Source organism: Echinops telfairi, unplaced genomic scaffold (assembly GCF_000313985.2).
Source record: "Echinops telfairi isolate 266 unplaced genomic scaffold, ASM31398v2 ScPeMD7_3533;HRSCAF=4204_1, whole genome shotgun sequence".
NCBI lineage: Eukaryota > Metazoa > Chordata > Mammalia > Afrosoricida > Tenrecidae > Echinops > Echinops telfairi.
In genome coordinates, this window is record NW_022107432.1 from 19,743,190 (window position 1) to 19,768,449 (window position 25,260).

At 45.3% G+C, this 25,260-nt stretch overlaps 1 protein-coding gene across 2 annotated transcripts in view; it reads left to right on the forward strand.

The window, feature by feature from the left end:
- Nucleotides 1-25,260, forward strand: part of RCAN2 (regulator of calcineurin 2) — a 251,350-nt gene that overhangs the window by 201,794 nt on the left and 24,296 nt on the right. For both annotated transcript variants that reach the window (XM_004710803.2, XM_004710804.2), the window contains exon 2: nt 23,150-23,323. In XM_004710803.2, the coding sequence (XP_004710860.1) occupies nt 23,150-23,323 (174 nt within the window). The remainder of the gene's footprint in view (nt 1-23,149; nt 23,324-25,260) is intronic.

Sequence of the window (25,260 nt, forward strand, 5' to 3'; positions counted from 1 at the left end):
TGCTAACTGAAAGGGCAGCATTTTTAAACCATCAGCTGCTTCTGGGGTGGGCAATGGGGGAGGGGGGAAGATAAGGCTTTACAGTCTCAGAAACCCACAAGGGATGTTTGACTCTGTCCTGTAGGGTTGGGGGTCGCTCTGAGACGGAATTGGCTGGATGGCAGTGAGTGAGCGATATGGAAGATTAGTCCCAATCTGTGCATCTCATGAGCAGCCACCACCTGGCTATCAGTGAGGCTTGTGTGCTATATTGTGAATGGATTCTAGTGGAGCTTCCATACAAGGAAGAAATGTCTGGTGATCTACTTCTGAAAACTAGCCAAGTAAGACCTTGCAGGTCACCATAATTCACTCGGAAACCAATCATGGGGATGGCATAGAAATGGGAAGCATTGCATTCTGCTGTGCATGACACTGCAGTGAGTTGGAGGGCAGCTTGATCGTCTCTATGAGTGATGCCCTTTAACTGCACACCTGTGTACATGAGCTCATTGACTTCCCACAGCAACTCTAAGAAGAAGCCCTTCTTCCCATTTGGCAGATGAGTAGATGAAGTATTAATTAAAGGTCACGTGACATGAGCAAGGCTGTCCTACAGCCAGAGGCAGAGCAGAAAATTAACCCTGACACAGCCTGATGTACACACCCATGTTTTTCATCACTATCTCGTCCCTGATCTAACTGACCTCTAGCTCTCTGCTCCCACATACAGCCTCCTAAGACATCTCAGTCCAGTGTGCCTGCCTCCAAGGGTATTGCCTCAATGTCTACTGAGAGGCTTTGGCACAGCCTGAGAGGAGAAGAAGTCCCCGATGCATTCCCTCTCCTTGCCTCACACAAATGTCTCAGGCTGTTGTGCCCTGTGGTCGACAATAGAACCCTGCACCAAGAGTCAGGAGACCTGGAATCGGATCCCAGCCTGCCCTCTTTCTGATCCAATGTTCTTAGGTGAATCATTGAACGGTAGTTGGAAAAAATCAAATGCCATGAGGGTTGTGAAGTCCTTTCTAGGCTCCAGCAGGTGAGGTAGAACCACTCATTTGATCAGTCAGCCACTGTGAGGGGCATTTTGTCCTCCCTGTCCCCCAAGACCTCACCCAAAGTCTTTTGGAGCTGAGCTTAGGTGGTTCAAACACCATCCCCTCTAGCCCTGAGCCCTAGAGCTACCCAGTTTCAGTTGCAGACTGGAGTTGGTGAGGTGAACACTTGGCTCCCAGACCATGTTAGTCCTGGCCCCTCTCTCTCTTTAGCTAAGTTTTTCCAGATACCGCTTGGACCATGCCCTTGCTTTCTCATTGCCCCTTTGGACAAGGCTGGTTGGTTTAGTCGGTCCGTTTAAAACAATGTTGCTGCTCTGCTTCTTGCCCTAATGTTCTACGGAATTATGAAGAGTCGAGCAGAAGGGCCTCTCACTACCTTGGAGTCAAAACACCTCTTTGTGTGGATAAGATGACTGAGGCCCATAGAAAGATCATGATTTGCCTGAAGTCGTCACAGGTTTAAGGACTGGAAAGACCCTGACCTTGGGGTGGATAGCTTAATTCCAGCATCTTCTCCTCGTTCTTTTATTCACCTGCTTCCAACCCACGGTTGTTATTACTTTGGCTAAAACAGTAAATACGCCGAGCGTGTCAGGAGTCCCTGGTGACAGCATAGGCTGATAGGCTTGGTGGTCAACTGAGGCTGGTGGTTGAACTGTATCCAGAAAGAAGGACCTTGGAAAGTAGGCCTGACGGTCTGTGTCTAGCCATGGGAACCTTATGGACCGTAGTCTCCCCCTGACATATGTGAGGTCACCCCGAGTCAGAATCACCCCCATAGCAGCTAGTATTGGGCACCAGCCACTGGTACGTCCCACTCTAAGGACGGGTGCCTGTATTAGATCATTTAACCCTCAGGAGGTGGTACCCACTTGAGAAGTGAAAAGGGCATCACAGCCCCAACTTACTCTCAAATGATTCAGAAGAAAAGGCGTGTGTGTGTGTGTGTGTGTGTGTGTGTGTTCATTGTGGGGGAGGTGGATGGATGCGGAGGGTAGCTAGGTGTGGGCGGGCACAAGAATCATGCAAATATGATGAAATGTTTGGGGAATCTTGGTAAAGGGTTTGTGGAAAACAGTTTTGTACCATTCTGTTCTTGAACCGTTTCGGTAAGTCTTCCAATCAGGCCCAAATACAAAGTTCAAATAAGATACTCTGAAAGGTGATGGATGGATCACCATGTCTGGTGGCCCTTGGGACTGAGATGCTTTCCATACAAAGGACTTAGGTGACATCTTTTTGAAGGACGGGGGGAAAAAATAAAAGGCTAATGGCTGGAAATGGCCATGGCATGGTCTGAAGGTTCTACGGTAATTTTATTTTTTTTCAGTCAGGGAAATTCAGTTGTGACTTCTGAGCTAGGAAAATATCCTCAGCAAGTCTCCTGATGCCGCAAAGTCATCTCTTCAGACCTTTGAACATCTAAAATAAGGGGACCAGACGTGCCGCTTTGGGCGGGACAGTCCCGATTTTTCCCACGTCCCGCAGCATTTTTAAAAAGTCCCGATTTTTGGAAAGAATGCATGACAAGCTAGGGTATATGATTTTTGGCTGCCATGTGGCTATTTTGCCAGGATATAAGTTTTACCAATGGTGTCCCGCTTTACCAATGTTAAAATCTGGTCACCTTAATTCTAATACCAAGTACATTTCAACCACGTCAGCACTTCCGGTGACTTAGCCACCTTACTGCTATGGCTACATTGCGCACTTCTGTCCCAGAAGATGCAGTTCAGCGGTGAGTGGGAGGGATGAAACTGAGAAATGGCTAAAAAGAAAGAGAGAAATCAATTCAATAGTGGATTGAACTCAAGTCTCCAGCAGCACTTTCCTTGCCCACCCTCTCCAATGCTCCGACTCCTCAGCGCCTCACTCTGACATGGATAACTATATTTTGGTGGAGAAAGCCGGTGCTGAAGTAATAAAGCACAAAGGAAAAGGAAAATCTGCTTTCTGGACAGTCCACACCGAGAATAAAGTCAATGAGCATTTCTGAGCATGAAAGTTTTCTGCCTATGTTGGAGAAAATGTCTTTGTTTGGGTTTCTGCTTTTATTTCGTCTTTACTCTCTCTCCCTGCCATTGAGCCCATTCCAACTCATAGCAACTCTTAGGACAGGGTGGAACTGCCCCTGGGGGTTTCTGTGTCGGTAACTCTTTATGGGAGGAGAAAGCCTCCACTGTCTCCCTTGGAGCAGTTAGTGGTTTCGAACTGCTGACTTTGTGGTTCATCGCTATGCCACCAAGGCTCCTCCATAGGCATTCTATGGATACATATTGCCTGATTTGCCCAGGACGGTCTCAGTAAGGACCAGGACTACTTAGTGTTATCATCACGCTTTCCTTTCACACTTAAGGAATTGCCAATTCTGCATGATAAATTCACAGTTCTCTGTCAACATAAAAAGCCTTTTCCCATCCCATGGAAGACTAAATTACACCAAGGGCACTCTCTTAACCAGACTGTTGGGCTTCATAGAAGGAAAATCAACCAGATCTGGGAAAATAACCCAAAGGAAACCTTACCCCATGTGGGGCACAGAGAGATGGATATACAAATAGAAGGCAAACTTTTTACCTCCGACAAATGAAACAGTAGGAGACTTGAGAACTACAGAAAAAAATCAATGGAACAGAACCGTTTTGCTGAGCTTCCCTTTTCCCACGACGAGAAACTGTGCTAGAACAAAGGTGCCGTGACTCCAGGCCCTGCCAGGCAGAGCTTTGCCTGGTTCGCCTTCTGTCTGGCTTCCATGTCTACAAAAGGGTGTGAAAGTATCAGTGCCATCGGCCCGAGAGCTTCAGGAAACTTACATCCAGGGCAAGTCCACCTGGAAGCCACTCACTGTCCCTTCATCTTCCGGCCCTCTCGGTCCTTGTCCAGTTCTCAAAGTGGCGTGCACACGCACCGATCCATCTGGAAGCAAAGCTCCGCCAAGAGGAACGACAGTGTTGCTGATGCTCAGCCAAAGGGGTGATTGAAGGCTGTCCTGAGAATCTTCAGTGCAATTTTAACTCCCATCCTTGAGCAGTGAAGAACTGAGAAGGCAGCTTGCATCCTTTATTTATGAGCATGTGAGATGGCTTCTTTCAAACCCAGACAGGCTTTCATGTTTAAAGAGTTCCTCAAAGCCACATTTTGTGGAAACTCGCATTGTGCGTTGTGTGTAGCTCTTAAGATCTGAGAGAGAGTTCTGATCGTGACTAGATTGGAGTTTGAACATGTGCGACCTCTTTGGGGGACAACAGAGTGATAGCTCTCGAGACAGTTCTTTTAAAAGAAGAGCATTTGTCTCTGGGCTCACCTTACAGATGCTTCTAGCCACGGCGGCCAGTCCTCCTGGTGGTTAGCTTGTCTTTCATCAGAAGTTGTTTTCTGTCAAAGTACGCCCGATGATGGTGTGTTAGGCTAGGTTTTCTGGAGAAGCAAAGCTAGTGACACACACAGTGAGGGAAAATTCGATTGAGAAAATGGCTCACACTATTGCAGGAAAGGGTTAACTTCAGTCCCGTTCACGTATGTGGTCACATGTCAAGTCAGAGGCTTCTCCTGACTCCTGCAGCTATAGGAGCTGGTGACTCGGGAAGCAGGAAGATGACGCAGGAAGACCACAGGCTGGAAGATGAATCCGATGTCAGCAGGTCAGAGGGCAAGCTGTTGGTGGCTCCCAGAGTCAGCAGGCAATATGGTGGGTCCTTGGCCTAAGTCTGAAGAGCCATAGCCAGGATCCAGATTCAGCAAGAAGCAAACTGACTTTGCAAGAGCATCGACTTCAGTGGAAAGTAGGCCACACCCCCACGGACATTTTCTTCCAACTGCATCAGGATCGTGACCTGAGTAAGAGGGTTTGTCTCCACCCACATCCTTCCACAATGGCGGGGCTACTCACAGCAAATCCCGTCACGGAGTTGATTACATTATGCTAGGTCACATCACTGCCAAACGACTGAGCTTCTTTACCCAGACAAGTTGCTACAAAACCTATCTATCACATGTGGGCGCTGCTGACATCTTTACCCAAAGGTACATGATATAAGCTTAGGTCTTACCCTTTGGGTAATATTTAATCATGCACTGAGACACCCAGTAGAATTCTATGCATTTCATCTTAGTTCCATATGTATTTTCTCTTGAGATACTAACATTCCTCATTTGGGAAAAGATACCAACTCACAGAGAGGGTGGTGGCCTTCAGGTGGATGTTCCCTTACTGTTGTTACATTGGAAGGGCATCTTCTATACTCGGGGAACTTTCTAAGTAGGATTCACTCATCATGGATAGCCCAGGAGACACTGACCAAACTGCAAGGTGGGCATACAGGCTTTTTTATAGGTAGGCCAAAAATTATATCCCCAAACCCCTATGGTTTCTCGGCCACTTCTGGCTTTTCTCTTGGTCACTATAGGGTTTTCTCTGTCACTTCTGACCACTCCCAAATAAAACCTTGGAAATTCCATTTAAAACCTTGTAAGTATTGAGGTGAGTTTGTGGGGGACGAGAGCGGTTGGTCTTGTCGACATTATTCATCAAGCATGCACTATGATGCCCTCCACTTGCACTATTATGTCCTCCACTTGCACTATTATGCCCTCCACTCGCACTATTATGCCCTCCACTTGCACTATTATGTCCTCCACTTGCACTATTATGCCCTTCCCTTGCACTATTATGTCCTCCACTTGCACTATTATGTCATCAAGCATGCACTATTATGTCCTCCACTGTTACGTCCCCATTCACCTCGCCTGGCATTCATGAAGCTGCTCTCATGTGAAATGCCTGTCCTTCTGGCCCTGACCTTCATCTCCTTGGGATGACCCTCTGTGGCTCCTCTTTGAAGAAGCCTAGAAAGTGTTTGATTGCTCTTTCATGCCACTGTGGGGCTCTGGGAAATCCATTAGAGCAGGGATCGGCTAACTGTGGCTTGAGAGCCATTGGTGACTCTTTAGGTACAACAAAGGCTCTGAAGTAAGACTGAAAAACTTTAAAGGATAGGGTTCAGATCATGGTGATTTTATTTGTTCATAAAAGCATATTTATGGCTCTCAAATAATTCTTAAATTGTTGTGAGGAACAGCATTGGCTCTTCTGTCTCAAATTAGCCCACCCCTGCCTGCACTAAAGCATCTTAGGCCCTCTCTGCTAGGCATGCCATACAATCTCCTTTATTCCACTGTTCCTGTGTAAAATAAGGTGTAGGAGATCGTGGATCCTCACTTTCCTTGACACCCACCACTTCAGGAAGTTTGGACTGGTATCAACTCGTCTCGGGTCTGTAAACTCACTTGAGGATATGTGTTAGTCTGGGTAAACTAGGAAAACAAATCCACAGAAACTCATACATATATAAGAGAGAGTTTTATATAAAGGGTAAGTGCACATCAAGAAAACATCCCAGCCCAGTGCTTCCCAAGCACACAAGTCCAACATTAGCCGTTATGTCTGACACCAATCCACAAAGACCTCCTCCATCTCACAGAACACACGCGATGATGCCGACTGCAGGAGGAAAGCCGAGTCAGTGAGTGTGTAAGCATCTCAGCACTGGCAGGGGTCTCCACACGGCTGCTCCAGCACCCAGGGCTGCATCTGGGTAGATCCATGTGGCTTCTCCTCAGGGATGTTTTGCAGGAAGTGAGTCTGGCCAGCTGAAGTAGGGAACTGGCTAAGGCAGCTGCACCGTGGTGTGACCATCACAAAGCAAGAGACCCAAGAGGCTCACCGAGCCATTTATCTCTCTGACCTTCAATTAACCCCACATGTATTTATCGGCCAGGTTGGCACAATAAACTTTAACTCTCTCAGGATACTAGCATTCTACTTGTCGTTTGGAGACTTGGGTCAGGGATGAAGCATAAGGCAGAGCTCCTGCACTGACGTCCCACCACTATAAAACTGCCACTGACACCCCACCAGTGCATAACTGCACTGCTGTCCTCTCCAACATCCTCTCCAGAGCCTAGAGAATTCGTATCTTCTCTCTGATGGGAACAGCTGCCTCTGCAAATCCGCTTACAAATATCCTGTATCAGCAGCTGCAGCTCAGCTTCTGGACTCAAAACCCACGACTCTGACGTGTTTTCTGCTTCCACAGCTGAAGACATCGATGGCCCACATCCAGCTACCTTAAGAGAGCGATGTGATGAGAGAAAGAAACCATCCCCTACTACATGTGCCTCTACAGATGCACTTAGCGTCCCAGGAACAGACCTTCTTCAGCAAACACTTTGCCTTTGTTATCAAAGATTTGCACATTGAACAGTTCCTTGTCTGCACGAAGTTTCAGGGCAATCTTGGAATCACACACAGGACGGCAGCTCAAATGCTGCTGGAACGTCAGTAAACTAATCATGGTCCACTGTTTGTTTGCTGCATTATCTTCAGCAAACCTCTGTGATGTAGCCCATTCAGCTAAAACTCCCATCATCATCTTTATCGGCCTCTTATGTAGCCAGCATTTCTCAGAGCTGACTACAGGCCAGCTTTGCCTAAGAGCCAAATGCAGGGGTTAGGCTTGCTCAAAAATGAAACACAAATTGGGGGTTTCATTTTATTTATGTTACCACATTCTTATAATTCCCTAAAAAGGAGATGAGCATGATTAACATAAAGCCTTTTCTTTTTGAGAAATCAGCCAGGTGCGGTGCAGGGCTCCTTTACTAGCATTCTAGCCATAGTCTCTGTTACTCCCAACAAACAACCTTTTCTTGGTGGATCTGAGTAAGAGAACGTGAAGGGAGACACAGAATTCAGTTGTGAGTGAGTGTTACAAGGTTAATAGCAAGTGCCATCCTTCTGGGTACAAAATGAACCATCTCAGAAGCAGGAAGGAGGAATTTCACTACCAGCAAGTGAGAAGGGCAAGGATTGGAGTACATCCTTTGAACCCTGAGATCTTGCACTGAACCACCCTGATCCAGGAGATAGCTTTGACCTCAGCAGAGAACCAGCAGCAGAAAAACCAAGAGTCAGAGCGCAAAACAAAGTCGTGGACCCCCTAGCCCCAAGAGCAAGTAAAGCCGAGTGCCTTTGGATAGGAGACTGGCTTGTGGAGTGAGCTGCCTCCTGGAATTTAATGGGGGGAGCTGGGTTTGTTGACCAATGGAGCTAGAGCTGCGTGCCTTTGGGGGTAGGCTTATGGTGGAGTGGCATGTCCTTCTGATATTTCGTGACAGCCCTAGAAGAGCTGTGTAACACTGCCTGTGCAAGGCAGGGGCCAGGCCAAGGGCTTGGGCATGGCAGAGACTGTCCTCACTCGAGAACGACAACCTGGGCATTTCTCACCTGAAGTGTAAACGGTTAACTTCCCCAGTAAACCCCATATCCGTGGGGCGGCCTTGCGCAGCTGACACTTCTGATGGTGATTCTCTTCCGTTCCCCTGGTGATAACGTCAGAGGAGGTGAGAGGATGCCATCCCCACTCCTGCACCTTTTCTACTACCCCATAGTGGACACACCGTCATTCCGCTACGGCGATGTCGGTGAACACCTGCACCATACAGGGAAATACCGCAACGGCTATGAATGGTCCCTTTTTTGTCTTATATGAATATATACCATTCATGTGTACAAGTAGATTTTGCTTTCTTATGTGATTTTAAAACTATGATAATAACTTTGAGTTGCAACTGGAATGAAGAGATTATCTTCAGCAAAGGAAAATCACTTGAGCTCCTTAAATCATATTTCCCTTATCTGGAAAAGGGTAATAGTGACATAAGGAGGCTTTGTAAAGTCAGTGGCAAGATGGAATTGAAAGATAATGGAATTTGTCTGCAAACTTTTTGAAGGCTCCCCCCACCCCCAACAAAGTTTCCCCAGCAAACCTCATAGGACTGTGAACATCAATGATATAATCAATATAAAAGGTAGGTAGTGTATGTAAAGCAATGTATCCGGATTTTAAACCCTTCTTGTATTTAATATCATCATCACCAGTCATAGTATAAAAAACTGTATTTTCGTGGGCAAAGGAGAGAAAACAGAAATTCTAAATTCTGTCTTCATGTTAATGGTGAGAGAAACACATATTTGAAAAATGCTTCCATCCGATTGCTTCAGTGGCCACACAAAGACAGCCCCCTGTGGGTGCCGTCAACAAGGGAATAAAAGGTAATCGTGAGCGGCCCACGTCAACATTTTGAAACATGAACTTCAAAATAAATAATACGGTTCAAAAAAAAGGGAGGCCATCTCTGCTTTCACAGAAGTATCTATTGAATCTGCAATGAACTTTACAGCCTGGGGTTCTTTTTAATTTAAAAAGTTTGTGTTTTTTTATTGTTTTTTCATTTGCAAGAGCATCGTGTCTTCTCATTATATAAGTTTTTTAATTAGCTGGGAATTAATCCATGTATCAAGTCATTCCATATTTCAATTACGTCAAGCAGAATTACACAATTGCTACCCCACTTGCCAAACATTGCCCTTCTTCGTGGACTCCGTGACAGCATCTCCCTCTGAACCCCTTATTCTAGCTGCTGGCCCCATGGGTTCATCTATCCTAGGATTCATACTAAAAACAGAAAATCACATAGAGCTTCAAGAGGGTGATGTAACACCTCTGAGATACACTCAAATATGAACAAACAAACAACATCTTAACCAAAGGGACTTCTGAGTCACATCGTCTTGCTTGATTGGTACCCAGCACAGGGCACTCAACCTGACTTATCCTCGGTGATGAAGTTGGTTTGTAACACGTATAACCCCTCTCCTCCATCTCCATCCCCCCAAAAATAGTATGTGTACTAGAAGAAAAGGAATGTGTGCTGTAGTTCTAATATATGGTACAGTGTGCAGAGATGTTAGTCTGAGCCGGCTGGTTGACGTTGTCATCCACTTGACCAAGAAGAGCTTCCATAGGCTTTCCAGCCATTTCTCCCAGGATGACACAAGCGCTCTTCGCACTACTGCCAGTCTGTGAATTAGCATGTTTATTTATCCCATTGGGTGAGATGTACGAAAAGGGAGTGAGGCCCTGTTGATGCAGGATCTCCCTGACATAGGTGGGGTGACCTGTAGGTGACGACGATCAACTCCAAGGACCAGACTATCTAGGTTCAAAGTGCTAGTCGATCACTGATTAGCTGCTCCCTTTAGACAAATTACTTCACTTCTGTCACCATGTTGCCTCATCTGCCTCATAGATTTATTGTGAAAATGGAATGAGTTGGCATATGTAAGGTGCCTATATAAGGTAGGCTTGTTACATAAAAAGCACTCATCCATCGGCTGCCATTAGGCTTGTCTGACACCCTTCGTTGCGATCGCATCTAAATCCACGAGTGAAAATTTAGCCACTGGGCAAAATCACCATCCAAAATCAGGCTTCACGTTGGTGGCAGCTGTAGAGTCGGCTCTGCGGTGAGTAAAGCCGCGTCACCCACAATGGATGCTGACTTCCTGGTTATGTTTGGAATGCTTTCGCGTAGGTGCCGTGTGTGCTGCATGCTTAATGGGCTGATATTAGTTTTAAATCCCAAGGAAAGTTGCACAGGAGAGATTTAATTTTCGGCTGGGTTTTATCATGAATGAGCAGTATTGTCATTCTGTATAAACGACAGAGAGGACAAAGGCTAAATGACACAGAGAAGGTGTCATGGAAATGAGGAGGAAGGAGACCATTAGGAACTTATCGAGCAGCGTGCTGTTTTTCTAGGTTTAATGATGGGGTCATACAAAGTGGCATCTGTATCTGCGTCTTGAAAGGATACAAATGCCATTTCAATTTTGTGGGAAGAGAAAGTTAAAAGATTTTTCACTGCCTTTGAAAAACATTTACTTTGATCATATGCCAAGTAGCAAAATGAATGGATTAAATTTTAAATTGCCTATGTCTGGAAGGCTATGATATGGAACATATTTAGGATTTAGCCCTTTAATTTAACATCAAAGTTACTGAAAATGTTCTAATCAATTATTGACAGACTGATATCAAGACAGACTTTACCTGGGTCTCAAGAGGATAGAGCACTGCTTGTGTTCAGGATATTTCCTACTTTTTCCAACCACAACACTGTGTGGTGTTCTAATCCAAATCTGCTCCCTTCAAATTGATCTCCAATCATACTCAAAGAAAACTCACTACCATCCTACCATCGGGTCAATTCTGACTCATAGTGATCCTGTCGGACAGAGTAGAACTGTGCCTATAGGATTCTAAGGCTGTAAATAGCCACAAGAGTAGAAAGCCTCATCTTCCCCCTTGAAGTGCCTGGTGGTTTCAAACTGCTACCTCATGATTAGTAGCCCAACATATAACCCACTGTGCCACCAGGTCTCCCTGTCCTCTCTCATAACATCTCTCTATAGGACAGAGTGAAATTGCCCCATTGGGTTTACAAGGCTGAAATCTCTACAAAGGCAGACTGCCACTTCTTTCTCCCAGAGACCATGAAGAAGCTGGTGGGTTTAAACCACCAACCTTTCAATTAGCCCAGTGCTTAGCCCACTTTGCCACCAGTGCTTCTTGTGGTATTCTACAAAAAACAAGCACACTGCCATCCAGTTAATTCCAACTCACAGTCATCCTAAAGGGTTTCTGAGACTATGAATTTTCATCGGAACAGACAGCCTCATCTTTCTCCCATAGAGTGACTAGTGGATTTGAACCATGGACCTTGCTTTTAGCAGTTCAATATTTATCCTACAGTCCCATCAGAACATCTTCGCGGTATTCTAGAAAGGAGTAATTTCCTATGTTTGTCTTTGAGATGGTGACTAGTTTGTCCTATCTGCATCAGCATGCTCATAGCCCAAAGTTCAGGTGAAATAATAATAATAATGTGCTAGGAGAATGAAGATTGTAAGAAATGTGCAAAAGTGGCTCATGAAAATGCTAAATTCCCAATCTTTCATTGTTGTGTTGTTTGTGGGAGCTGGCATCCTATACTGGTACTCAATAATGAAAACATGAGCAGAGTACACACAGACAAAAGTATGCCAGCGTTGCATTTGAAGTACCTACCATCTAGGTCAGGTGTCCTCAAACTACGGCCCGCGGGCCACATGCGGCCCGCCAAGGACATTTATCCGGCCCGCCGGGTGTTTCTGCCCCATTTGTTTTTTTACTTCAAAATAAGATACGTGCAGTGTGCATAGGAATTTGTTCATAGTTTTTTTAAAATGACAGTCCAGTCCTCCAACAGGTCTGAGGGACAGTGTAATGGCCCCCTGTTTAAAAAGTTTGAGGACCCCCGATCTAGGTAATGAAGAAGCAGCTCCCTCACTAACCAGATACCTCCGTTATGGGAGCGCAGGGAAAGGGTGTCAAAACCCCATGCAGAGTCAGGAAAGACAGGATACCTAAGGTGACCTTGGAGAAACAATCATTGGTTACCTGAGGCTGGGATGTCAGGAAGAAAGGATGTCCTTGGCAGGACAAAAGAACAGCTGGGAAGACTTGGCGATGGGGCGCCTGCCTTTAGGAACATGTAAGTGGCGGGAGTGTACAAGAGAGGTTGGGCGGTGGTAAGAGATGGGCGGACTAGAGAGTCATTGTAAGAAGGACCCTCTATGCCAGTGGTTCTCAACCTGTGGATTGCGCCCCTTTGGGAGTTGAACGAGCCCTTCACAGGGGTTTCCCAATTCGTAATAGTAGCAAAATGGCAGTGATGAAGAGCAGTTCAACTCTGCCCTAGAGGGTCACGGAGTCAGAATTGACTGGATCGCACTGGGTTTGGTTTAAGTATGGGACATCCTGCTCTAAACGTTAAGGAAACAGTTGAATAGGGAGTCTGAAAGGAAAGAAAGGAAGAAAGGAGGGAGGGTGGGCTTCCATGATCACTTTCAGACACTGGCTTTGGGTACAGTCCCTCGTAGCTGGTATCTTTCCTTTGCCCACTGACTCTCTGAGTCACAGGCCCTACTGATGGTACTCAGTCCTGAAAGGGAAGCTTGGAAAGTGACGCTCTGCTTGATTGCCTCAATCAAAATGACTTAACTTACCATTTTGTTTTTGCTAAGGCCACGGTTAAAGCTTAATAGGCAAGACAGAAGTCTTGATAGTTAATTTGGGAATCCACGTTTTAACTTTGTAATAAAACAATAGATTTACTGGCACTTAGTCGATTTCAACATATGCCAACCTAACAGGGCAAAACAGAACTAACTGCCTTTTGGTAGCAGCCCACCATGCAGTCAGCCCACCGTCCCACCGGGCCGAGCATGTAGTCAAGCACATCAGTATACTAGTTAATAAGAGTTGAGGTTATCTGATATGACATTGGACATCCTATGATGTCTCTTTAACTTATACAGGTACAAGTATAGATATAAGTCTATACCGAGAGATAGACCTAGATATAGACATACATGGAGTTAGACATACGGGGATTTGTACAGCAGCGCTGAATGGGCCAATTACAGGCATATAAAGCAGCATTACTTATCTACCAATATGGGATTCATATGGAGGAAATGGCATGGCGGCCCTATCTGACCTCCTGTGGCTACACAAGGGCGAAGAATCCGACTCCACAGCAGCCCAAGGCTGTTTGCCACAAGGCAAAGCTCAAACATGTCTCCACCATCCACCCTTCTTTACCTTATTCTGACACAACCATTCCTCCCACAATGCTCTACTTCTCTGCTCGGTTCAATAACACCTTTCAGTTATGAGGGTGTATTAGGGAAGTTAACAGGTTATTACAAACCAGGATCAGAAAACATTAAAGGTAGTCCTTGGTCCACAGTAACCGCCAGCAGCCAAGTCTCTCTCTTGTCCACAGTCTCTCGGTCCCATGGCCCCTTGGCCTGTGCTTCCATGAGTCAGGAAGCTCACCTGCCACCCGGCCTCACTGTCTAGCGAGGCTCCTCTGCTCAGACTCCTGGTCTCAGTGTCTTGGTCTATGTGGCTGCCCCCATTTCAGGCAGGGCTCTTGCACCTGCTCTGCCAGTCGCTCTTTTTCCTTGGCAGGCAGAGAGGCATCTCTCCCTTCCAGCTTCTGAGATGCCCCTCTGATGTCCAGAGGAATGCCAAGAGTGGACCATTCCTGAGTTAGAGCCCACCCCATGCCCCTTATTCACATGGTTGTAGGGAAACGGATGGAAAGTAAGTAATGTCACTTCACTATCAACAATAACAGCCACCACACACTGACTGAGCACTCACAATGCGCTCGGTACCTTGCTAAGTGATTTTAAATATATGAATTTATTTAATACTCAGGGCAGCCCGGTAAGTGAGTTACTAATAGGATCCCCATTTTGCAGCTAAGGAAACTGATCATCATATCAAAGAGTAATTTGGTCAAGGTTGCATAGCTGAAGGCCAGGATTTGAACTAGGGAGGGTAGCTCCAAAAATCCGATAGTAACCTGACTATACTTCCTCTTATCTGTATTCAATAGATAGTCAATCTTTAGGTGGATTTTAAACATCCATCTTATGAGATCAGGCAAGCAGTAAAGGAAACTGTCTTCAGTCAATTACACATTCTCAATTAAAGCCTGTGTCTGATCGGTGCCGATGAGAGCCACAGACAGACAGATGATCGGAGACGAGGAGTTGAGTTCCTGGAGCAGGATAAAGCTGTCCTTAGCCCTCCATCAAGGCACCCACTGACAGTGTCAACAGCTGTAAAAAGGCTTTGACAGTTCCTTCCTCTGCTCACAACCACTCTCTTGACTTTTTGCCCTGTCTGTGGCCTCCCCCCCTCATGGGAGAACCCTCCCTTCTTCCTAAGTGTTCAGAAGACCCTTTATGGGCTTTCAAGTCCCTTGGGAAAGAAAGGGGCACACAGGCATCTGTGCGTGGCACCACCAGGCTTCAAACTTTTAAGCCCTCGTGCTGTCTTGTTGGAGGCTGGGTGACTCACAAGGTAAGCCCTGGGTCCACATGATGGGGGAGTTCCACTCCCCTAAAAGGTGGGCAGTCCCTGAACAGAGTCAGACTGTGCAAATCATAGCACTGAAATATCCTGCCAATCTACTCTCATGACCTGAGCCAGTCCTTCCTGGATAGCTACCAGAACCCGTCCTAAACAGCACCCGACCTTCCCCTTTCCCTCTGTCCTCCATAGCAGACGTTTCCAACGTGAGGGTAACAAAGCATGGGCATACGCTGGTGTCTATTCCCAGGCAGAGCCTGAACATTTACGGAGTCAAGTTGCTTTGCGCTCAGTCTCGGAATGAAAACTGTTTAGATAAAGATCCTCATCGCCAAGAGTGATCTAAGCCCTCTGCCTGTTTTCTCTGTTCTGGAGAATGCCTGAGCTCCCAGCTCCTCTGTTCCACCACCACCACCACTGTCAGTGACAGGCTGAGCAGAAAGCGAAGGAAACCTCACTGCAGGAGCCCTGATTTGCATTGCCCCCTACCAAGGGCCCGCTCATGAGTTTTTATGAAATTTTCAAAAGTTATTTCTTACGATGATCATTTTTTCTCACTCTTAAAAAATCCACATGTTTACTGTCTTTTAAAATGGATCCCCAAATGGTAAGACCTTTAGTTTCACAATACCTGGGTTCACTGCATCTAAAGATAATTGTACATTTCCTTGGCTTTTCATGGTTTCATGTGGGGTGTGTGTGTGTGTGTGTGTGTGTGTGTTCGCGCATGCACACGCACAAGGGTTTTACGCCTCTCCTAATTTCATGGGTGATGGCTCACTACAAGCAATTGAATGGAGATTTCCTTGACTTCAGGGAGAATCTCCCATTGTGTGTGGTTAATGCGCTTGGCTGTTAGCTAAAAATCTGGAGGTTAATGTCCACCTAGAAGTACCTCCAAACTTAGGCCTGGTGTTCTGCTTCCAAAAGCCCAGCTGTTGACAAACCTACAGAGTACAGTCCTCTACAGACACATAGGTGTCACCATGAGTCAGAATCCATTTGAACACAGTTGGTTCTGTTAACTAAAGAGAACTGAAAATATTCTCTTCAATAACAGCATGATCCATCCGCAGCGAACATTAGGGTGTTTCTGAGACCCATGGAACACAAAGTTTGGACAGCACTGAGCTGAGAGAAGTGTGTGTTGAATCCACAATGTACTAGGACAAAGCAGTGGGTTTTAAGAGTGTGGGCTAAAATTTATATCTCCGTCTCATGTCAAGACTCTGGTGGAATGGGGTAAAGACTTTCGTACCTTTTCCAGTGAGGTATGGTTGAGGATATTTCTACATAGGGATTTGTAAGTGATGCATACATCCTTGTCTATAAAGAAGACCACATGAGGATGTGTTGGGATTGAATTAGTGAACTTGAAGGCTAGGGTCATGGTCTCATGGACAGCTAAGTCACTAGCAGAAAACAGTTCCTAAAGATAATCTGCATCCTAGTCTGGTGAATAGCATCTGGGGTCTCAAAAGCTTGAGGGTGGCCATCTGAGAAGCGACAGTTGATCTTTTCCCACCTGGAGCAAAGGAGAATGATGAAAACTGAAGATTCAAAGAAGCAACGAGTTCAGAGGACAAATGACCCAAATGAACTGTGGCCTTTTCTAACCTGAGCTCAGAAGAACTGCATATTGTCTAGCGACTCCTACCACCAGTGCCATCCAGGGCCACAACAGAAGGCCCTACGCGGACTGGGTGAAAGCGCAGATCAAAATTCAAAAATAGAAAGAAGGCCATGCTTCTCTAAAAGAGTCTGGAGGAACCTCTGAGACTGTCGCTGAAGACAACCTTCTAACGTGAAACTGAACACACGCTTGGAGGCCATTTCTCAGCCAACCTGTTGGGTCTAGACAGTAAACAGTAACACTCATGCCTGCGCTCCGCAGCACAGCCAACTCTGTGAGCCCCAAAGGCAACATTTGCCCCAAACCAAAGATAAGGCAGCAGACAGAAAAGGGAGACTGCACAAAGGATATGGAGAGAGTTGCTAACACATTTGGGGAATCACACACAATGTCACACAACAATTTTTATATGAATTGCAAACTTTGTTTCCTATGTAAACTTTTACTTAAAGTGCAATAAAATGTTCCCTCCAAAATGCATAAAGACAGAGGCATTTGAAATACAGAGAAAGGCGCTCATTGGCTTCTCTGACAGCTGTGTCCTTTAGCTGTGTGTGTTCTAAATTAAAAAGAAACGGGAGGGGAGGGGAGAAAAAAAGGGGGGTTGTTCCCAGGGGTTCATTGGAAGTTCATTTTTTGGAAAGGATTGTTGGCATTTTGGTTCTTATTTTTTTTGCTTGTTCCGTTTGTTTTCTGGTTTTTACCAGGGTTTTTAGGGGCCCCCGTTAAATTGTTCAGGAAGGCAGGCAGGTTGTTTTTCTTGTTCTTTTCGGGCCTTTGGCTTTTTTTGCTTCCGGTCATTGCTTTTTTTTTGTTTTGACCACGTTGGGTTTTTGGTTTTTGTTTTGCCCACTAGTGAGCTGCATGTCTTTAAATCGGCAGTTAATTGCTCTTTCAGTTGCTTCGAATGTTATTCAGAGATAATAATCGCCCTGCTCTCCCTCAAAGGACTTTGATAAGGGTCCAGTGAAAAAATATATGAGAAGTGACTGTTTTCCTACCGCCTGCTTGGTTTGAAGTTAATACTAAGGGAAAAGATAAAGGTGGATGAATGTATTATCTTACAAAACATCTGGACTTTTTGAATGATTGAATTGCATGGTATGGGAATTATATGCCCATCAAACTGGTGGGTTTTTTTTAATGGGATTTTATATTAACCAATCAAGTACTGGGTACTTACTAAATGCTGTTACTAGATGCTGAGGATGCTGCTTAAGGCCATTGAGTTAAAAAAAAAAAAAGAACACTTGCCCCATAGCTTGGCTCCTATAGTGCATCTTCTGTTGCATGGTTCTTGTGACTGCTAACACAATGTTCTTCACAGATCACTGCCTTCTTTGTGAAACTCTTGAGCTGATCTTTCTGCTTGGTTTAACATTCAGGTTCATCTTTAACTTATCTATAAAAAAAGAAACCAAGTAGATCCCATTTAGTTGATTCCAACCCATGTCAACCCTGTGTCACTGGTGGTGTTCATCAAGTTGATCCCAACACATCGTGAGCACTAATGACAGAGTAGGCCTGCCCCATAGGGTTTTCTTGGATGTGATCTCTATGTAAACAGCTCAGCAAAGGGTTTCTCCCATGGAGTGGCTAGGTCGGTTTGAACCATCAACTATTCTGTTAGCAGTTGAATGCTTAAGCATTTGTACACCAGCATTAACTAAACAGACCTTGGGAATGTTATGACTGAGGAAGGTTACTTTATTATGTGAGCTTTGACAATGATTAGAAGGAAAGTTTTAGACCACCCATGGCAAGAGTTCCAGACTCAATGAGGAGAGCAGCTCAGGTCTTCTGAACAGGCCACCTTCTTGCCTTCTTGGTTCTGATTTGAGATGAAGTACGATGGAAAGAAAAAGGTGGTGAGTTTCTGCAGGCAAAAAAAAAGTAATGTTTCCATTTGCAGTGCTTGTCTCTGCACTTTATAAAGAATATCAAGAAAAACAAATATCTTCAAGAGTAGAAAGTTTAAACTGTCAAATGTTCATATTGAAGGCTTTATTTTATTTTCAAATCTGGCATGAGAATCCAGATCTATAGTCTTCTTTGGTAAGCCCATGTTGATAGTTCTACTTGCTATGTCGTTGGGTGCACCATATCATTTTTTGCTATCTAAAAGATACAACGGGCAGGAATTGATTGAAGGTACAAGATCAAATTCTCTTTTAGATCTCAAATGCCCCAGACCTATGTGACCTTGCCACGTATCTCACCAGATGGTCTTTCCAAAAAGAAAAAGAAGTCATCGAGTCAATCCACATTACGTAACCATACACACCAGCGCAGTATGACCAAATGACCGATAGGTGGTGGGAATAAGCAGTAGCTGTTTATAATTATAACCACTTGGGAAATCTGGCCGTGAATGTCCACTGGTTACTGGGCTCTGAGCCATACCTCATGTTTAGTGCAAGAACCTCATGTGCTTCCCAGCCTAAGCCTCCAATGGAGAGTATCCAAGAAGTTTGTGTCACCTGCTCAGTCCAGTTTGAAGATAGTAGCTGCCTGGTGTGCCCTCTGTTGGATACGGGTGGAGTTAACAGTGACTGGTGTGTGCCAAAGTCTCAGAATAGAGGCAGGGCAAAGCCAATTTATTGTCACCCCTTCCCTACACTTAAAGACTGGGATCCTTGAATTCCATTCTTCTCATCCAAACACTAATTCCAGAGAATATACGACATATAAAAGTAAATGTAAAATGAAAAGCAAAGAGTTTGGCTCCAAAGACAAGAGGTCAGCCTTGTGGGAGGTTAGCCTTCACTACCCACCCTGAGACGTTGGAGAGGGATGGAAAAATGGGCCTCCCAATCTGGAACTGGAATAATGTACCAGGCACAAAGAAGACCCGAGGACTTTGTCCTGAGGGAAAGATGACACACACTATGGAAATGAGAACTTTCAATCGCTAAGTTCCTCCTATCCCTGAAAACTCCCCCAACTAGGCAAGCAAGCAGCTAAGAGTTGAAGCATGGAGAGTACTCATTGTGAGGAAATGGAACACATTTTATTCACTGGGATTTCTCTGTGTTATTGGGTAACAAGAGGAGCCCTCTGGGAGTCGTGACAGGTAGACCCCAGATGTGGAAGTTAGCCGAATCCTAAGGGTAGAGAAGTGAACGAAAGAGGAGGCCGAGTTAAGTGGAAAAGGAGCATTGGAGATGCTATGGGTAAGGCCTGGAGCTGCTAACCTCAGACTTACAGGTCCAACCCCAGCTGCTCTGTAGGAAAACGTTGAGACTGTCTGCTCTGGTGACCTTATGTAGGCTCACTGTGAGACCAGACTTATTTGATGGCAGTGCGTTTGGTTTGTGGCTTTGGGTTTATGTCAGAGGAGATAGAATTGTGTTTTGTTCTTAATCAGAAAAGAAGATAGGAAGAGAGCCTCTCAAATCTCCAGAGAAGTAATTGCTGGGGCCGGGGGGTGGGGAGGGGGAGAGAAAAATAAACAAGCTTGATATGAGTGTATTCTCTTGGGGTTGTGCAATGTGTTGATACTCTGTAAAACAGAGTCTATAGATACGGAATCAAAAGGGAGGAGCTATGGTGATCCATACCCCGGGCAAGGATTAGACCCTGGACTGGAAGGTCAGTCTGAGACCTGGGCATGGATGCCCAGGAAGCAGAAAGCACCATCCCTGACGTCTGAGTGACTTTTCCTGTGCAGCTTCAGGTATCAGAGTTTCTGTAAACCCACTTTGTATCGCTGCATCTTTTTGATAGGCCAAACATAAGCCCCAGGTTCATTTATGGGCATCCATCTGCCTTACTTAATCCAGTGCTGCTGTATCAGAACTACCACAGGTGGGTGGATTTTACAAACAAATTCATTTTCTCACAGGTTAGGAGACTGGACATCCGAATTCGGGGTGCCAGCTGTAGGAGAAGACCTGCTTTCTCTGTTGGCTCTAAGGAAGGGCCCTGACCTCTTTTCAACATATATGGACACAGAATTCCCTGGACATCTCCACGTGCCTTGTTGTGATTTGTCCCCCGGGTATATGAGGGTCTCAGTTCAGGGGTCTCAAGGTCCAAAGGATGCGCTCCACTCCCGGTTTCTCTTACAGGGCAGTTCCACCTCGGTGCTCTCCCTTCCCTCCTTCTTCCTCTGATAAGCATACAGGTGAACTCAAGCAAGGTGTGGCTTGAGGAAGGAGTGACTTGAGTGAGAGTGAGACTTGAGTCTCACCTTCCTGTAAAGCTACCAGCTATGACACGCCCTCATCCTTCCTCCGCCGATGGAGGTTAGGATTCACTGCACGTATCACAAAGTGAATGGTAACTATATGAGGTCGCAAAAACGGAGTCACAGACTCCTGGGAGTCACAGCCTGGCCAAGTTGACAGACATTTTTGGAGGCTACAATTCAATCCATAACATGATCTCTTACTCTTATGAAAGCAATGATTTCTTCCTCCTCAACTAGCTATGTAATTCTTTATATAAATGGAAACATCTCTGTAGGCAGGGTCAAGGGACTGTGGCCAGTGGCCAGGTTAGGGTGCTGTTGCCAACTGTTCCAGTGACCACGGTCAGCTCTTTCTCTCTTTAGGTCCCAGGGCCCTGATCTGTAAAATGATGTAAGTACGGAGGAGCCAAAGGTGGTGTTGATCAACTCTTAGACCTGTTCCGAGTTAAAACTCTGTGAATCTGGCAGCATTCATCTTTCAGGCATCCCTATTTCCCCTTGTGCTCACTCTTTGGACAGACTCCCTTTCCTTGTGGAAATAAAAGAATCAGGTTTGCTTTAGAGAAACTATTTCCCAGGTAACCATGTCGCCGTGATTTATGTTACTTATTATTATTTTTTTAGACTAACAGGAACCAGCCATGGTGTTTATATGTGTATATTATTTATGTGGATGGATACACAGGAAGGAAGCCCTGCAAGGTCAGAGGTTCCAACCCAAAAGCTTCTTCCTCTGTGGGAGAAATACTAGGCTTTCTAAGCCTGTAATGAGTTACCATCTCTGAAACCCACAGGGACAATTCTACTCTGTCCCACAGGGTAGCTGTAAGTCAGAATCGACTCGGTGGCAGTGAGTTTTGGTATGTATGTATATATATATATATATATATATGGCTCCCCCTCTATTGAAAGTAGAGCATGCCTGTGAGACCTGTCAAAAGCTGAAATGCCTTGAAGTGAAGGCGATTACCATTGATTAATAGGGGAAACTTGTGAATACTCCAAGACAGAATCATTCAAATAACACATGAAACCTCAAGTAACAATAACATCAAGTGGTCACAGACTCAGGACAAATGCTCCCTGCTTGGGGTGTACACTGCCTCTTTAAGGGCTGGCCCCCCAAACAAATAAATGCTACTTTTATGGAAATCATCTTTGGATTCTTTCAGTTCCTGAAAATGGATACAAATATAGGTGTTTTGTAAAAGCAAAGTGGTGTTTTTAATGTGTAGTGCACACACATCTATAATCTTACATATCTTTTACGCATCCTTCTCCATCGTCTTCTGGGTGTGTTATTATTTGTCTTTGTTTTCTTGTGAGACTGTCAGATCACTGAGGGTAGGAACCAAATTCTATTCACTCCTACATAGACCTTTGCTCCGTTCAATTGGAATTGTGTACTGAATCGAGTCTTTTCAATCATTGCTTTATATTGAGATGAGCCCTGCTATGCCTCAGGAAGAAACCAAACCCCAAATATCAGTGGTTTAATGCAACAGAGAGAGTTTCCTTGATAAGATAAAGGACGGAGAGTTGATTTTTTTTAAATGACCTAAGACAAAGAAAATTGTGTTTGGCTCTTGATACGAAAAAGGGCAAAAGAAGAGAGGCTCTCGATGTGCCAGAAAGATCACGAAACTAAAGACGGAGGGAAATGAAAACGCAAAGACGCGAGCTTTGATTTGAGTGTGCTCTGCGGTCCGGGCTGAAGCACTGTGAAGCAGAAAGAGCAGCCGTAGGGTGAAGAAGGTGGTCCTGCGTTATACTGCCGCACAGGGCTCGGATGGGGGCAGTCCTGAGGCTTGCGGCTGGGTCTCTGGGGACAGAGGGACACTCCTCAGCTAAAGCCTCTGAGAAAGAGAGAGACTAAAAAATGATTCCGAGCCTGTCCCCTGCCTTCCACATACCTTTCCTCGGGAAGGACTCTCACATTGCTACCTGCCTGAAAGGGGTTGGGTGGTCTGAGGCCCCTTGTCCTTAAAGGGGGGAAAATGCCCCTAAGGTTATTCTCACTAATGTCTCCAACACGTTTTAATCTGCAACTAATATGCTTCTTTGAGGATTTGCTGTAAAACTAAGTTCTCTCTCCTCGGGGAGAAAATTCTGTAGACACACATAGACATACACGTGCGTGTGTGTGTGTGTGTGTGTGTGTGTGTGTGTGTGTGTGTGTATGCAGACACACATACATACTCAGATACTTCAACATTTACATAACGTTCAGGGTTGTTACACCCTCTGAAACCCATTCACCGGGCCCCTATGGGTCCCTGAACCCAGATTACAAATCTGTTTGAAAGTTATGTCCTGAGCAGCACGTTTGTTTATTTCATTAGCTAATGCCGTGTTTCAGGAAGGACTCAGGCAGGGGTATTTGTATTGTCAGATCCAGCAGTCAACTAGGTGCGTGACCAATGGATTTTCCACTTGTGTTTGTTTTTATCAGGAGAAATTTGAGGGCCTTTTCCGGACTTACGATGACTGCGTGACATTTCAGCTCTTTAAGAGTTTCAGACGTGTCCGAATAAACTTCAGCAATCCTAAATCTGCAGCCCGAGCCAGGATAGAACTTCATGAAACCCAGTTCAGAGGGAAAAAACTAAAGCTCTACTTTGCTCAGGTAAGGAAAGTCTTTACTCAAGTTAACCCTTGTGTCCTACATCATCCTTTGCCTTGTTCGATGGAAAAGGGAGCCTTTCTGCTTTCCGATGGGTGGACAGTCTGTAACTAGTTCATTGAGAACCAGACCCAGAGCATGGCTCTCAGGCCAGGGCCACATTGTAGTTTCAGAGCAAATCCTGAAGTCTAGCAGTCTGTATTCTAACTTGGGCAAGTGATCTAACCTCCCTGAAACTCAGTTTCCTCATCCCTAAAATGGGGGTGCTAATGGCACATGGCCCATAGAGCTGTGTTGACGATTCTGTAAAAGGCCCTAGGTGGTTAAGTGCCTGGCCTTCAGTAAATGCTCAATAAATCCCAGGTAGTCATTGTAGTAAGGATGATCTCATCGCAACCCCACATAATCCATGTGCCAGGGTTATAATTAGAACTTAAATTAGATGATAATGTTAGCGGACTGTATAACAGCACCATTGAAGAATCACCATAAGAAAAGATTACACATGTACATACATGAACTCTGTGTTGTTTCATTGAAACATAAATTCTGACTACCCAAAAGGCATGGCTAATTCTTGACAATGCTTATGATGTCCACAACATTAGCAAATCAGGGTCCATGTGTTAAATCATGTCACTATCCTTCCTGTACCTACCCAGCGCCATCTCTTAGGGGACCACAGAATTTTCTCTTTCAACTCTGCAGAGATGCTGCAGGAAAAACAACAGTCTTTGGTCCCTTCTAACTGCTACTAACTCATGGAAGTTAGTAGCAAGCATCATGACTGCTACTAACTCATGGAACTTGAACAATCCTCATTATCTATTCAAAGCTTATCTATTGACCCCTCAAAAACTTAAGCGCATGACCCAGAAGTTTTACTCCCGCGTCTGTACCTAGAAGAACTGCAGTATGCGTCCACAAAAACATGTGCACTCCCTCTCCTGGCGGCAGAGTTCACGATGACCACAGGTAGACACAACCCAAATGTCCCCTACAGACGATGAACACATGAAGACGGGCTGTTTTTCAGTCGTTAAAAGAAGGGAAGTATTGATACATGCTACAATGTGTTGGAGCCTTGAGAATATGATGCTAAGCGAAAGAAAGTTAGCACAACAACAAAAACCTCATTGCTATGGAGTTAATTCTAACTCAAAATCAGCTCAAAATCACCAGCCACTCTGTAGGAGGAAGAGGGGATTCTACTCCCGTGAAGAATTCGTCTCAGAAACCCACAAGGGCAGTTCTACCCTGTCCTGTTGGGTCACTCTGCGTCGGAATCAACTCTGATGGCAGCGAGCGATGAAATATCTAGATTGGGTGAATACATAGAACCAGAGCAGGCTGGCATTTGCTCCCAAACTTATTTGACCTTTTCAGGGGGGACGGTGGGGGTGGAATTACTCGGTGCCACCTGGCAGCTATAAACTTTCGTGCTCTATAGTCCATCCGAACCAATCCAAAAGCAAACTCATTGCCATTGAGGTGATTCTGACTTGTGGTGACCCAAATGGAGCCCTGGTGGTGTAGAGATTATGTATTGGCCTGTGATCCACATGGCTGGCAGTTCGAAACCAGCAGCAGCTGCTCTGGAGGAAAGACTGGGCTTTCTACTCTCATAAACAATTACAGTTTGGGCAACCTACAAGGGGCTAGATATGAATTAGCACTGGCTCGATGGTAGTGAGAATGCGAGATCAAGTGGACTCATTCTCTCGCTCATAGTGACTGCCTGTGGGTTTCCAAGACTGTAGCTATTTATTTATGGGAGTAGAAAGCTCAGCCTTTCTCCAGAGGAGCTGCTGATGGTTTCGAACTACTGACCATGCGAATTGCAGCACAATGCATACCACGACACCACCAGGGCTCCTAACTCACAGCCATCAACTTCTAGTGACCTTATGGAAATCATCTTTGGATTCTTTCAGTTCCTG